This window comes from Gallus gallus, chromosome 21 (assembly GCF_016699485.2).
Source record: "Gallus gallus isolate bGalGal1 chromosome 21, bGalGal1.mat.broiler.GRCg7b, whole genome shotgun sequence".
NCBI lineage: Eukaryota > Metazoa > Chordata > Aves > Galliformes > Phasianidae > Gallus > Gallus gallus.
In genome coordinates this window covers 5565066-5578072 of record NC_052552.1, presented here as the reverse complement: position 1 = coordinate 5578072, position 13007 = coordinate 5565066, and the positions used below count along the sequence as shown (strand labels likewise).

At 46.4% G+C, this 13007-nt stretch overlaps 2 protein-coding genes across 4 annotated transcripts; both read right to left on the bottom strand.

Annotated features, from left to right (window-relative positions):
* Positions 1 to 5430: 5430 nt before the first annotated feature.
* On the bottom strand, positions 5431 to 8072 carry NPPA (natriuretic peptide A). 3 transcript variants are annotated; one of them, NM_204925.1, is given in 3 exon segments: positions 5431 to 5719; positions 5991 to 6276; positions 7872 to 8051. In NM_204925.1, coding segments are annotated over 3 exon segments (423 nt in total). In that variant the 5' UTR covers positions 7992 to 8051; the 3' UTR covers positions 5431 to 5702.
* A 3748-nt stretch (positions 8073 to 11820) lies between these two features.
* Positions 11821 to 12604, bottom strand: RNP (renal natriuretic peptide). Its single transcript, NM_001198747.2, has 3 exons — positions 12451 to 12604; positions 12060 to 12354; positions 11821 to 11945 (listed from the first exon to the last, which is right to left on the bottom strand). Exons 1-3 carry the CDS (start codon positions 12544 to 12546, stop codon positions 11920 to 11922), a joined length of 417 nt encoding a protein of 138 aa, NP_001185676.1. The 5' UTR covers positions 12547 to 12604; the 3' UTR covers positions 11821 to 11919.
* Between the last annotated feature and the right edge of the window lie 403 nt (positions 12605 to 13007).

The following is a 13007-nucleotide window of genomic DNA, read 5'->3' as shown; positions in this document are numbered from 1 at the left end:
TTGGAGGTAGTTGAGTAGTTGCTGTCTATGAACTACTGGGATCTAACAGTTTGTGCAGAAGATACCCTGAGGCTGGACAGAAATACGAATTCTTATAAACCTTTATGTTGCAACCACTCTAGCTCTATATTCTCTCAGAGAAGGTGTTTAAAAGGAAGAAATTAACAGGTGTTTGATAAGGAGCTGAATTGTGCACACTGTGGTAGAAGAGACTGCTGCTTTTCTTACTTGGGAACTCATGCTTTCCACTCTCCTCCACTTAACCAATGTTTACAGTGCAGTGTTGCACCTCTTGTTTTACAGATGATTTCTCCAAATGGGAAAAATCTTAATTTCATGTTTAGCTCCTGTTTGTGAGTGTGTAGCCAAGAAGCTGTGGCAAATTCTCATCTTTCATCGCTTGCTTATAGGCTAAAAATGTAAGTACAGTCCTTGAGCACTGTATAAGTACTTGACCCAAAAGCTCACTGCCTTTCCATGCTTGATTTTCTTCCTCGGGTTGCTGTGGTGTGCAGCTCTTACACAACGTCAGCCATGGCAGGCAGGGCCTGAAATGGGTGAAAGCATCTGTTGGGAGGACATAGCAGACTCTGCTGCTGGGCTCTGAATAAGTGATGTAGTCCTCTTAATTAAGATGCCTTCCTAGGAAGGAATCAGAGTTGAAGTGAGTCAGCAAAAGAGGAATCTGCCTCAATCCTTGGTCATAAATGCAGTAACAGAAAGAAATGAGAGACACTGTCTTCTTAAAACCGATGCACATCAACTACTACCTTACTATAGCAGTAAGTAAAAGAGGTAAGAGGCTACCACTCTTTTGCCTGCTTTCTCCCCCAAACCACACAAACAAGGAAGAGATTTCTGGTCATGTTTTCAGGAACAGCTTGTCAGTTTGGTGTAATGTCAACCTTCTTGCAGAAAATACAAGCAGTGACGTTTCTTGCTTGAAGAGCAGTCGTTGCTGTGTGTTTTATGTGGGGTGATAGAGGTGGTTATGAGAAAAGCTGTGCAGTAAGTTCATGCTTAAAGCAACCAGCTTCATATTTAGATTTAAATCCCTTTTTAATGAGATTTACAGGCTCATAAATTAAACCACTTGTTACAGTCCCTGTCTATATAACAGAAGTCAGTGTTGTTCAGTGAGATTTTATTTTTCATTCTTTCTTTCTTTGCTGGCAACATATGAACCACCATCTTCAGCAGATGTGTATACACATACAGGTGTGTGTCATGCAGTACATACATAGGAAGAAACAGGATGGCTGCCACAGGCTTTCATTGCATTTGATGAGAGGGTGAAGGTGCTCTTCTTGTCCAAGGTGCTGAAGTATGTTTCAGCAATGCGGTGGGATACACTCAGCCTCAGTAGCATCCACTGTAGTGTGTAGAAGAGTTCTTAAACAGCTGCAATGAGATGGCAGCAAGTTGCCCCCAATCACCATCTCAGGAGTGAGGGGTATCAGTTTATCAGTTTGAGTGAGATTTAGAGGTTGCTGTATGATCAAGATGTTCCTTTCTCCAGGCTGTTAAAGAGCTACAGAAAGAAAAGTGTGAGTCTAGGAGCAGGAACCTGGAACCCACTTGTGTAGGTGAATGTAGAAAACAACACTGTTCTGAAGATCTCACAGCTGTAGCAGAGAGGGCAAGACAGCACTGAGAGCCTTGCTGACTCACCCAGCATCTCCTTGCTGCTTATACCTGAGAGTATCTCTGTGGGATGCCCACCTTTACACACTGATTTGATCTTTCTTTTGCTTCTTCTCAATTCCCAGCATAGAAGGCCTTTCTCAGTACTTTGCCTTTTTGTAAGAAATAAAAGAAATCCCCTCTCCTCCCAACTCTGCTGCTGCTTCTGTGCAGAATTCTGTCAGTTCTCTGGGAGATCAATTGGGAGATAGGAGGGATGCTTTCCTTTGCACATAAAAGATAGGAGGAGACAGATGCTTTCCTTTGCACATAAAAGACCCCAAACTCTTGATTACAGCTGTAAGCTGCCGCTTTCTTTGGAAATATATCACTTGGTGATAGAATTTGCTGTGAGGAAAACAGAATATCTGTGTGATACAGCCTCTTGTTCATGATGAGGGGGTTGTACTGCTGGGAGGGGAGCGGGTGTGCCCATGACTCTTCAGATCAGGAACACCAGTTGTACCACTTCCTTTCTTTTTGTTCAGATAGGATGACAGGCGGAGAGGACTTGGATGGTTATTAAAAGTGTTCAGTAAAAAGAATCCAAGACAGCATCAGTTCCTAATGGCCAGCAATGAGGTGTGAGAGCCCTTTTCTTTGATCTTAAAGTTTCTTCCTGCCTTGTTTCATTCATGTTTTTTTCTTCCTTCTCCTTACTGTGAGGCTGTGAAACCCATTGCATTCTTTCTCTTGCTCTGTTGAAGGATTAGGTATTAGAGACAGCAGAAGATTCCCTTTTAAAGTTAGTTGTCCACTAGCTCTCACTGGGGTGGCAGTGGTACAACTCTAGCAGGGAATGACAGCACTGGGACACCTGCTGCAGGGCACACTCAGCTCATTTTGATGCTTCACGCTCGAAAGGTGTCAGTGTAAGAGCCCCAGACCAACTGGTCTGCTTTCCCAAATGAGACTGTACATTGTGTATGAAGCACACCCGTGTAATTACTGCATTTCTAAGTTCAAAGGAAAGAAAGCTGCTCAATTATGTACCACCAGTCAGGGTTACTGCCAGAAGCTTTTACAAAGTGAGGATGAAGCATGGCATTGCAGGAGGTGGCAAATGTCACTGGAGCCTGGTGGAGAGTGCTAGGCTGGTCATCCTCTGATCTCACCGGGATGTTCCTTCCTTTGCACGGTCGCGCTTGGGTACATCTTCAGTGTGCTGTTGTTTAAGGTTTATGAAGTGCTCAGATGCCCAACAGTATGGAGGAGGGCAGGATTTCAGAGCTGTCCTGTGCTCGGTGCTGAACAGTTGCTTGTAATGTAATCGCTGTTATCTGGATTTGCCATCAGCTCTTACTTTACAGCAATAGCTTTGTGCCAGAGGCATCCTGTTTCTGAATTGTTTACCATTACAGGCTAACCTGATTCCTTGTCTCAGGTCTGACTCATAGCACAGCTGCTAAAGCAAAACTGAAGTGCTTGTTTGGGTGTGTGGCCACCGGCCTATTTCCTACACTATTATCAGTACATACTGCAAACAACCTTTCCTTCCCTTAGGGGCAGTTTCTCTAGAGGGCATGTGTCTATAGGTGTGAAGACAGTAGGAATACATTAATCTTTGGTTCACGCTCTCACTGCAGACTGGTGCTGCTTATTTGTTCTCTAATGCAGTTCCTCCTTTGTCTCCAAAAAGTTCTGCCAGGATTAGTCTCCAAAATGCGTCGGCACTGAAGGCAGATCCACTGCAAACCTGAAGGAAGCCTCCTCACATTTAGATGTCGATTCATGCAAGACTGACTGCTGCTGAAAGAGAGCACATCCCAGTTAGAAGGGATAGCTGCATCCTTTCATGGCTGGCAGGTGCAGCTGTGCAAATTACTGCGGTGAAAACAGCAGAAGGAATAAAGTGTCATCAGGTGTCTGCTTCTGTCTGCATGAAGGGGAAAGACTGCAGTGTGAATTTAACTCCTTATGTTGCATACAGGAGATCAGGATTCTCCTTTGGATGTCTGAGCCAGGAGCCCAAGCGCCAGTTGCTGGGAAGAGGAGTTCAGCTTTCAGGTGCCCTTGCTTTCTCCATACAGAGCGGGTTGCTTTTGTCTTATGCTTGTTTGGGACTGTGTTCCCTCTTCTGTGCTGTGGTAGCTCTGCTTCTCCTTGGGTGAGATGCTCTTTGCACACAGAGCTGATCAGTGCTGAGTTTCTTTCATTCAGCTTTTCCAAACACTCTTTCCTGCACTCAATCCTATTCCGACCTGTCTGCATGATTTCCCCAGGGGAGGTTTACAGCTCAGTGTGTTTATGGGAGTAGCACTAAAAATCTAGCCACAGAGATGCGTTTTTCCTAGATTGCCAGCTCTCAATTAGGTTCTCCCAGGCCGCAGGGTCTATTAACATGCTGTCTGCAAGCCAATACAGACCTGTTCCACCGGGAACTGGCTTGCTCTTAATACTGGACCCACCTGGCTTTGGGTCAGGCAGTGCCAACTCTTCTTGCCATTTGTAGCATGTTCCACTGAACTCTTGAGTGTTTTGTGCCCCAGGGAGCTGGCAGGGAGGGATAATTTGCAGAGCCTTGATGCATCCATGCAAGTTTTGCTTGACTGGGTAAAATTCAGTTCCAGCAAAGGCTGTTAGTGTTAGAGTATGAGAATTGCTTTTACCTCCTTTTATAGCAGCATGTAGGAAGTCAGGCATGCAGGCGTGTTGTTAGCACTCTGAGTTCACTACAGCTGTGGTTTCTGAGAGCTGTTGTCACCAACTGGCGTAGCACTGGCACCTTGCCTGTCCCAAATATCATTCCTCTTCAGATAGAGTTCATTGATGGGTGTTTGTGGCTTTTCACCAGTTGAGTCCATCCTGGTGCTACATTCTTATGCTCTGAATGAGCTTTCCTGGGTGCTCCAGTAATGGATACTGGAAACAAGACACTAACTAATTCTTCACCATAACCCAGTTTCCAGTGGTGTGTGGACTCACAGGGCAGTTGTGTAGAGTCTGAGTTCAATGCTGTTGATCCCAAGGGGATCTTTAGGATGCTAACTGAATGGTTCTGGCAATATAAACCTATTGGGGGGGGGGGGGGGGGGCAGTGCCTGGCAAGTGTGGCCTGGGACAGATTCAGATCATAGGTGTGAAGTCTAGCTACAAAGGTTTAAATGAGTAGTATTCCTGTTAGTCGTGTTCAGAACTGTGTGATTCCCAGAAAGGAATAAGTGTTATGCACAAGCTGCTCATAACTGAACCTCATAACTGATCCCACCTGCCCTCAGTACTGTGACAGAATTCATGCCCTCTCAGAAGCATCAAGAAGCACTGGGCATCAGCAGCTCAACCACATGCAGAGTGAGACAAGACACAGTCAATGATGTATCTTTCTGTTGATGCTTATAGCCTTTATTTGGTCAGTGCTAGAAAGCATATACAATGAATTCCCTTTCCTCCCTCTAGTTAGCTTGTAACTTGTAGAGTTTTGCTTTAATTTTTACTTCTTTTCTTGTAAATTTTGCTTATGTGAGGGATTTGTGGCAGTGGAGTGGCAGCTGCATTGACTGAGTAATCTGTATCAGCAAAAGGACTTTCTTGTTACTGAAACTACATCTACTGTTGTGGGTCTTCCAGTGTTGAGCAAGCTTTTTTTATTTTCTCCTGCTAATCTGTTATAATCTCTTAGTGTAGAGAGGAAAACTCTAGGGAAAAACTCACTCTCATTTTCCCAGCTTCATATTTTCTTGGTCTTGTGTAAGCGAGATCCAGCCTTGTGGGTACCAGAGTACCAATAAAACATAGGCTTTTGACTTTAGGAAAATACAAGAAATTTTAATGCAACAGACAGGAGAGAGGTCCAGCATAGATATCTATCGTGTTAGTTTTATTTAAAGATGTTCTCACGGTGCTAGAGTAAGAAATGTTATTAAGAAAAAGAGAGAGACAGAGAGCTCAAATAAATAAATAAATAAATAAATAAAAATAGGAATAACTTTCTGTTGATGAGTTTAGGAAGCGTCTGGCTTTCGCCTTGGGAGGATCAGGTTCTGTGAAGCATTCTTCAGAGCACGGGTCGGGAAGTGGTCCTAATTCTTCCTGGAACCTGCAAACCAAACATGCAGTGTTACTGGCATCTTTCTGTCTCAGTATGTGCCACCATTGTCTGCAGTGCTTTCATCCGTCTAATCAATAGACATGAAGTTTGTTTTGGAAAACCAATATTAGCTTAAAGATTAGGCTAAAACGAGCTCCTTTCTCAAAGTGTTTAACTGTTTCTTACTGTTAAAGACTTAAATGAGATCATGCTCCTCCCTTGCTGCAAAAACAGAAATACAGTCCGTCCTATTCACCAGAATGGCTTCTGCTGGACTCACCATTGCAACCCATTCCACTCAAGGAGCCAATCCTATCAATTCTTCTGCCGAAGCAGCCAGAATCTCTCATCATCCTGGGCATCTGCACCCCCCTCAGTCTCTTGAGGAAGGGGTTCCTGTAGGACAGAGGAGTGTTGGATGCTAGCTTGGGTTCAGCCTTCTGCTCATCGCTGTCATCTGTGAGTTCTGGTGGGATCTCCTCTTGGGTTTGAGGCTCTTGCAGGTCAGGATTGGACTCCAGGGCTTCAATCAGTGCAAACTTATCCTCCAGTCTCTCCAGAAGAGCCTACAAGAGAAGGATTAATTTCATAAGACTCTTGGTTTCATGATCATTTATTAGCTCTTCCACTCATCTGACTCTGAATTTGTCTATGGTTCTACAGCCATCTTTAAGGAGTCTCTCAGGTTGGATTCCAGAGATGCTGGAGGTTCCTGAGCTCTGCCCTCAGTGTTAAATCCCTGTTTACATTAATTCCACCTATCTGTAGCTGTAGCTGAGAGGTAACTGAAGCTGTCTGCCACAGAAGTGTGTCTCACTGGCAAAGATAGAAGAGCTTTTGGCACAGAAACAAAACAAGAGATACCACTCAACCCAGCAATGGTACACAGTTTCAGAGTACTTCTGAATCCATAGTGAGCCCCATGTTCTCAGAAGTTGCCTGCAGTGCTGCTGATCATCTGTTGGCTCTCTCTTCTTATTTTGACTAAAGTCATCTGCTTGCCTGTAACCTCTAATTATTGCAATAGGCATTGCTATGAGAAGCTCCTGGTGTTTTCTACTAATTTCTACCCTAGGGATTACAGGATTTCTGCTCCTTAAAGCAATATGCATCTCCTTAAAAAATATCTATATGAAAAAGCTGTCTGCTATCTCACCTTCTGAGTGCCATTCTCCATAATTTTTAAAGCTTTGAATAACAGGGAACCTGCTCAAGGACAGCTCATCCACTTAGAAGAATTAATTGTCGGCTAGAGAGGAGTGAACCTTATGGCTTGCACGAGGGTGAGTACATTTGGAAGCCACTCTTCTCAGCTAGCTGCTGGAGGCAGAGGAGCCTGGGGGCACGAGGCAGTTTTAGCTTTGGCTGACACTGTCGTAATCGCTTTAGGGAGTTAGTTCTCAGGATATGATGCTACAATAAGCTGGCTTCTGGGCCAGTCCAAAGAAATGTTTCAGTTGTCAGGCTTGGTCTTTAAAGGAAGAATCTTAAGTTTCTGTCATTCCCCAAGCTATTGTAATAAAAGATGTTCTCTAAGTCTCGCTCATTAAAGTAAGCCTGTGGTAATTTCACAGCTCCAGAGTCTTTTCTGGTTGTGTCACAGTTACATTGATCATACTGTTCCTCTTGGTTTGCACAAGTAGTACACCTAGAAGTTTGACTTTGAGTGCTCTGCTTTACCTCTTCATCTCTCTTCCGCATGCAGATCTGTTCTCTTAAATCCACAAATCTAGAGCGGTAGGGCTGTCCTCACTATACCTGCCACTTAAAGGGATAAACCCACTTGGAAGTTTTCTATTTATTTGTATAGGGATGCCGTGATGCACTGCTTTGTTCTCTCTCCGGGATATTGCTCTAGTTCATTAAGAAACCCAAAGCGAGGCAAGTGCTTAAGAGAACAAGGGTGAAAACCCAAAGCAGACATCTCACGGCATAGCAATTCTGTTTCCCATTGCCACCCAGCAGCTTGAGTGATCCCAGTACCGGAGGGTACTGCCCTACAAAGCTTCTCTGAAGCCCTGTGTAGAACCGAGACTTTGACCACAACGTGCAATCGCTAACATAGCTATCTGGCCATAAAAAAGAAAAGCAAAAACACCATTGCACACACTTCTAAGCCCCCTGAAAGTTTAACCTTGCAAAAGCAAAAGAGTCCTCTCACCTCCATGCTGGCCAGTTCTTTGGCAGGGCTGAGGTTGTAGATGGGGTTGGCTCTGCTGGGCTGCAGCTGGATGAGAAGCAGCAAGAGGAAACCACAGGAAAATGAACCTCTAGTGTCCATGGCGCTGGGTTCGTTGGGAATAGGGGAAGTTCAAGCTGTTTCTTCTGAGATGACTCTTCAGGTCTCTCTCTTCTCTCTCCTATCCTCTCTCTTTCGAAGCTTGTCTTTTATAGGGTTTGGTGTGATCTCTGCTTCCTGGGTTATCAGGGGATTTATCTGGGGCGCATTCCAGTCCCACTGCAGGCATGCGGCTCTGTCAAGGGAAGATTCCCTTTATTAGCTGTCATTAGGCAGCAGCTGCTGTTGCTGAGGAATGTATGTCACAAGTCAGTGATTTCATGTCACTCCCCCTCCTCTTGATACCAGGCGCTGTGATTACATAGTCCAGTTGGAAATTCTTAGCAATTTTCCTTCAAGAGACCCCTATGGTCAGATTTACGGAGGTGGGAAACAACCGCTCTAAACTCTGCTCTGTTAGAAGATTTCCATGGGGAAATCACTATTTATAAGGAAAGCAAGAAGCTTTTCGGATGAGTATTTGGTGGAGAGCAAAGGCTGAAGATAAATCTACTTTTAGGATACCTAAAGTACCATGTGCATTCTCCTTCTATATAAGGAATACACGTAGCCACCGCATACCACGGAGTATGCTGAAAATCTCAGGTTTGGGCCACTTCTCCTTTCCCATTGCTGTAGAGGTGAGATCACAGTTAAGGCTTTGTATTTGTATGTTGCCAACAACAGAAGCACCTAATCTGCACCTCCTCGCAGCCGCTGAGGGGACATTGAGTGCCTCCAGCCCCATGGAACTGACTTTGGCACCGCGGAAGACCTCTCTTACACTACTAACAGCTAGACATTTAAACCAGTGGGATTTCTTTAAACATCCATGGTAAGGTTTGACCCTGCATTAATGATATTTAAAGAGGAGGTGGTCGTATCCTGGATTAATTTTCCTGTGCTGGTTTCTTTGAGAGCTGAAGTTTTCAAGCTTAGCTGAGAACTACCTCCATTTATATGAGAATTTACAATGATGCAGATTTGCTGCCAGGTCTTCTTCCAGCACTGTCTTCAGTGCAACTAATAAAAGCTACTTTTTTACATATTTCAAACCCCGAAGCATGTTGTTTGTGCTGCGTTTTCCTAACATTCCTTATACTCAAAATTGAGTATAAAATTGAAACAAGAAGAGATATATGACAGAGTTGCCTATGTCAGGCTAGAAATAATTTGTTGACTTTTCATAGGACTGTGGCTCTTGAAATAATCTCCAGGGTACAGTTTCTAAATAATAATAGAACAATGAAATATCTTTTCGTGTCTTAGCACAGTGTTTGTGTACAAACATGCAAACACACTGTTCACATGACCTGCCTACCAAAATTATACAGGAAAGGGCATTCTCAAGGTTGTGAAGTCGAGCCCAAGTACTGCTTTTTTCCCACTATAGCTTGAAGTCAGCCCATCCATATTGTGTTACAAAGTAGTGCTCATTTCTGTATTACTCTGTGTTCCAGCCCATTGTTATTTAGTCCTGTTCAAATTGTGGTAAAGAAAGAGTTACCAACCTGACAGCTTTGTTATTGACACTCCATGCTGCAGTGTCTATATAATTTGCTAATTAATTGCAGGTATTTTCTTACTTATCTTCATTTTGTAAGCTGAGAATGGATGAGTGTCAATATTATAAATGGTATTCATTAATATCGAGTGTCCAATTTCAAGTAATCAGGGTCTGTTACTGTTCTTTTTCTTTCCTTTTGCTCCCACCCGCCAAATATTCTCTAGTGCTGTCTCTGTGCTAAAAAAAACTCTGTTGCTCCATGTCAGTTTTGCCTGAGAGCTCAGCACATCTGTAAAGCAGGCCCCAGGTCACAGACCCAGCTCTGAGAAAGAAGGAACATGGTATCAGTCACACTCGGGCAATATTTAGCTTTGAGTGGCCTATCTGTGTGAAACAATCTAATATTCCAAGCTTGCATTCAGTAACCTGGACCAAGAGTTACTCCTTCCTTTTGCTAATCAGTTCACTTTCATTCTTCCACATTCCACAGCAGGTAGATGAGATCTAGGGGCCCATCTGTAGCCTCTATAATATTGTCCCAGTATGGGTGTTCCTGTGCACTATTTCACGTAGCATGTATGAAAGCATACAGATGGGATGAACTGACTGGCCACCACGGTAGCTGTCATGTTTACAAATTCTGTCCCCTGTTATCCATCTGACAGCTCTGCCAAAACAAATGAAGTGTAAAATGACAGAACTCAGCTACTAAGCTCACTTGTTTGTCTGCTTGGGGTATCTCAGCATCATCATCCTTGCAAGGCTAATATGAACTTTTGGCTTTACAGTCCAGAAGCGGAGGGGCAAGACCAAGGCATTACCCATGCTTTGCTAACCATTTGCATGGTAAATACCCTGCTGGGATTCTAAACAGAGCACTAGGTTCTTATAAATGCATACTGTGACCAGTTTTAGGAGTGGGAAATCAGCACACTGCTCCAGTCTCCCAGAGTATGGGGCAGGAGCTGAGGAGGAGGAGGATCACAGGAGGATCCCTGAAAGGAGCAGGGAAAGCACGTGGACAGAGCTCAGCTGGGGTTAGCACTGCCCCTACCCCTGCAGGATGCCGAGGTGTCCTTTTATTCAGCCCTGTAAGGCTGCCCTTAGGGCCGATGTCACATGGATGCCTTCTGCTGATATATCTGTTCCGGGTGCACATCATTCCATGGATGTCCATTTTATTGATGTATTGCAACTGAAGACTGCGAGAGTGTGATCAGATTGTAAAGAGTCTTGGTAGTCCTATTCTGAGGAAGAGGCTGGATCTGGATTCCTTCCATCTCCTAGTGATGAAACCCTTTGACAGGACTCTGCCATACACCAACCCAATCTCTCTTCTCTTGCAATTCCATTAGAGTAAGAGTTACAGAATCATAGAATTGTTTGAGTTGGAAGGGACCCTAAAGGCCATCAGGTCCAACCCCTGCAATGAGCAGGGACACCCACAGCTCCATCAGTGCTCAGAGCCCTCCAACCTGACCTTGGGTGTCTGCAGGGATGGGGCACCTCCACCACTCTGGGCAACCTGTGCCAGGGCCTCACTACCCTTCTTGCTTATATCCAATTGAAATCACCTCTCTTTTAGTTGGAAGCCATTTCCCCTGTCCCATCACCATTTGCAGGGATCCATCCCTGGGATCATTTTGTGGCCCTCCTCTGGATGCATTCCAGCAGGTCCGCATCTCTCCTGTACTGAGGACCCCACACAGTGCTCCAGGTGAGGTCTCACCAGCACAGAGTAGATTCAAGACCATCAGTTTGGGAACCAAAAGGAAAAGGTAATGATGTGCAGTGTGTCCCTGCAGGGGCTGCTTTTCTCGCTGCGGGCTTCTGGCGTCTGTCCCCGGTCCTGAAGGCCTGGCTGCCCTTCGGCTGCTGCCAAATGTATTTTTAAAGCCATGCAGCTCTTCTGTCCTCAGTGGCACTCCGTATCAGCCCGCCGTGCCAAAGTTGGCATAGCCCATGGGACAGGGCATGTGTAGGAGACTACTTGGAATTAACCCCGAGCCCTCTGCCCACCTCCTGGAAGGATTCACAGCCAGCAGTGGTGAAATGCTCAAGGGAGACACCTGAGCTCACTGCCCTGGGCCTGGAATTGGCCCTGGTGCCCAACAGTGCCTCTCCAGCACAGCAAGGAGGGTCACTGGGGTGACTCCCTGGCATGGAATGGTGCCACACGGCCCTCCAGACCTGGCAGGGTGATCTGGCCAGTGCCAAGGACCAAGCCCTTAGGGCAGAGGGAGTGGAGGACTCCGGGGTGATGGGAAGGGGTTCTGTATCTGTGTGCTACCCTGAGACCAAAGAAAACTCTCACCAAAGGCAGTGGAGGCTTCGTACAAAAGGTTTATTGCTGTATACCCCAATCTCCAGAAGCTGGCTGTCCAGTAGAGGGACAAGACCAGTGCTTGAGAGCCAGTCCCGGTTTCAGCTTCTCCTTCTCCTCCAGAAACCTGAAAAAAAATAAGGGGCAAAGAGCTGAAGGGGGAGGGGATCTACTCTGAGCCTGGCAGCCAGCTGCCCCTCTCCCTTCCACAGGGAGCTTCTAGGTCTGACCCGGGACCTACGGGCTTTGTAGTGGTTGCATCCCAGCCCCGTCTGCGCGCCGATCCTCTCCATCCTCGTCCCAAAGCAGCCGGAGAAGTGCCTCCGTCCGTAGGAGGAGAGGAGGCTCCTCCAATGGCTCTGCCCCTCTGCCGGTTGGGGAGGGCTGGGGGCTGGCAGCAGGGCACCCACCAGGCTGCTTTCTAACCCTGGGAGATCCCACTCAGAGCCACCAGTTTCAGCCCCAGCACCCAGCTCATCTTCCAGGGCTGGTGCCCCTTCCTCCTCCTGGAGCTTCTCCAAAGCCTCCAAGAGCTCCTGGAGAGGGAAGCAGAGGTGAGAAGCAGCGGCTGCAGTGGCAGATGGGCAGCCCTGCTCTTGTCCCCATGTCCCCAGGAGTCCCAGCCCCAGTACCTGCAAGGACTGCAGCTCCGCATCATTTTCACCACCAGCCCACGGCATGAAGAGCAGCAGTAGCGAGGCCCTGCAGCAAAGAGCCAGCAGCTGCATCCTCTCCTTCTCTCTCTACTTCTCTTCCTATCCTATCCCTTGCTCTCCCCGTGTTTTCACTTTACCCACAGAAGCCTCTCCTTATATCCCTGCTCTCTGCCCAGAGGGAGCTCAGCTGCCTCCTTCCAGACCCCACAGGAGCCAGAGCTCTGTCCCCCAGCCTTGATAAGGGAACTGGTTAAAACTGGCCCCACAGGTGACCCTCTAGGAGAGGGGGGGTTCCTTGAGTGCAACACCTCCTTCAGAGGGAGAGAACTGCCCCGGGTCACCTCCTCCTCTCCTGGCAGCACTCATTTTCCTGGTCATTTCCTCCCCCCCTCTGCTCTCCATCACTGTTAGGGAGGTGGTGATGCAGGGAAGGACCTTGTGCTTTCTGCCTGTTTGCTCTGCTTTACATCCACAGGTTCACAGCAGCTGCCATGAGAAGAGGGTTGATTTCCCCTCTGAGGGATGAGGGATGC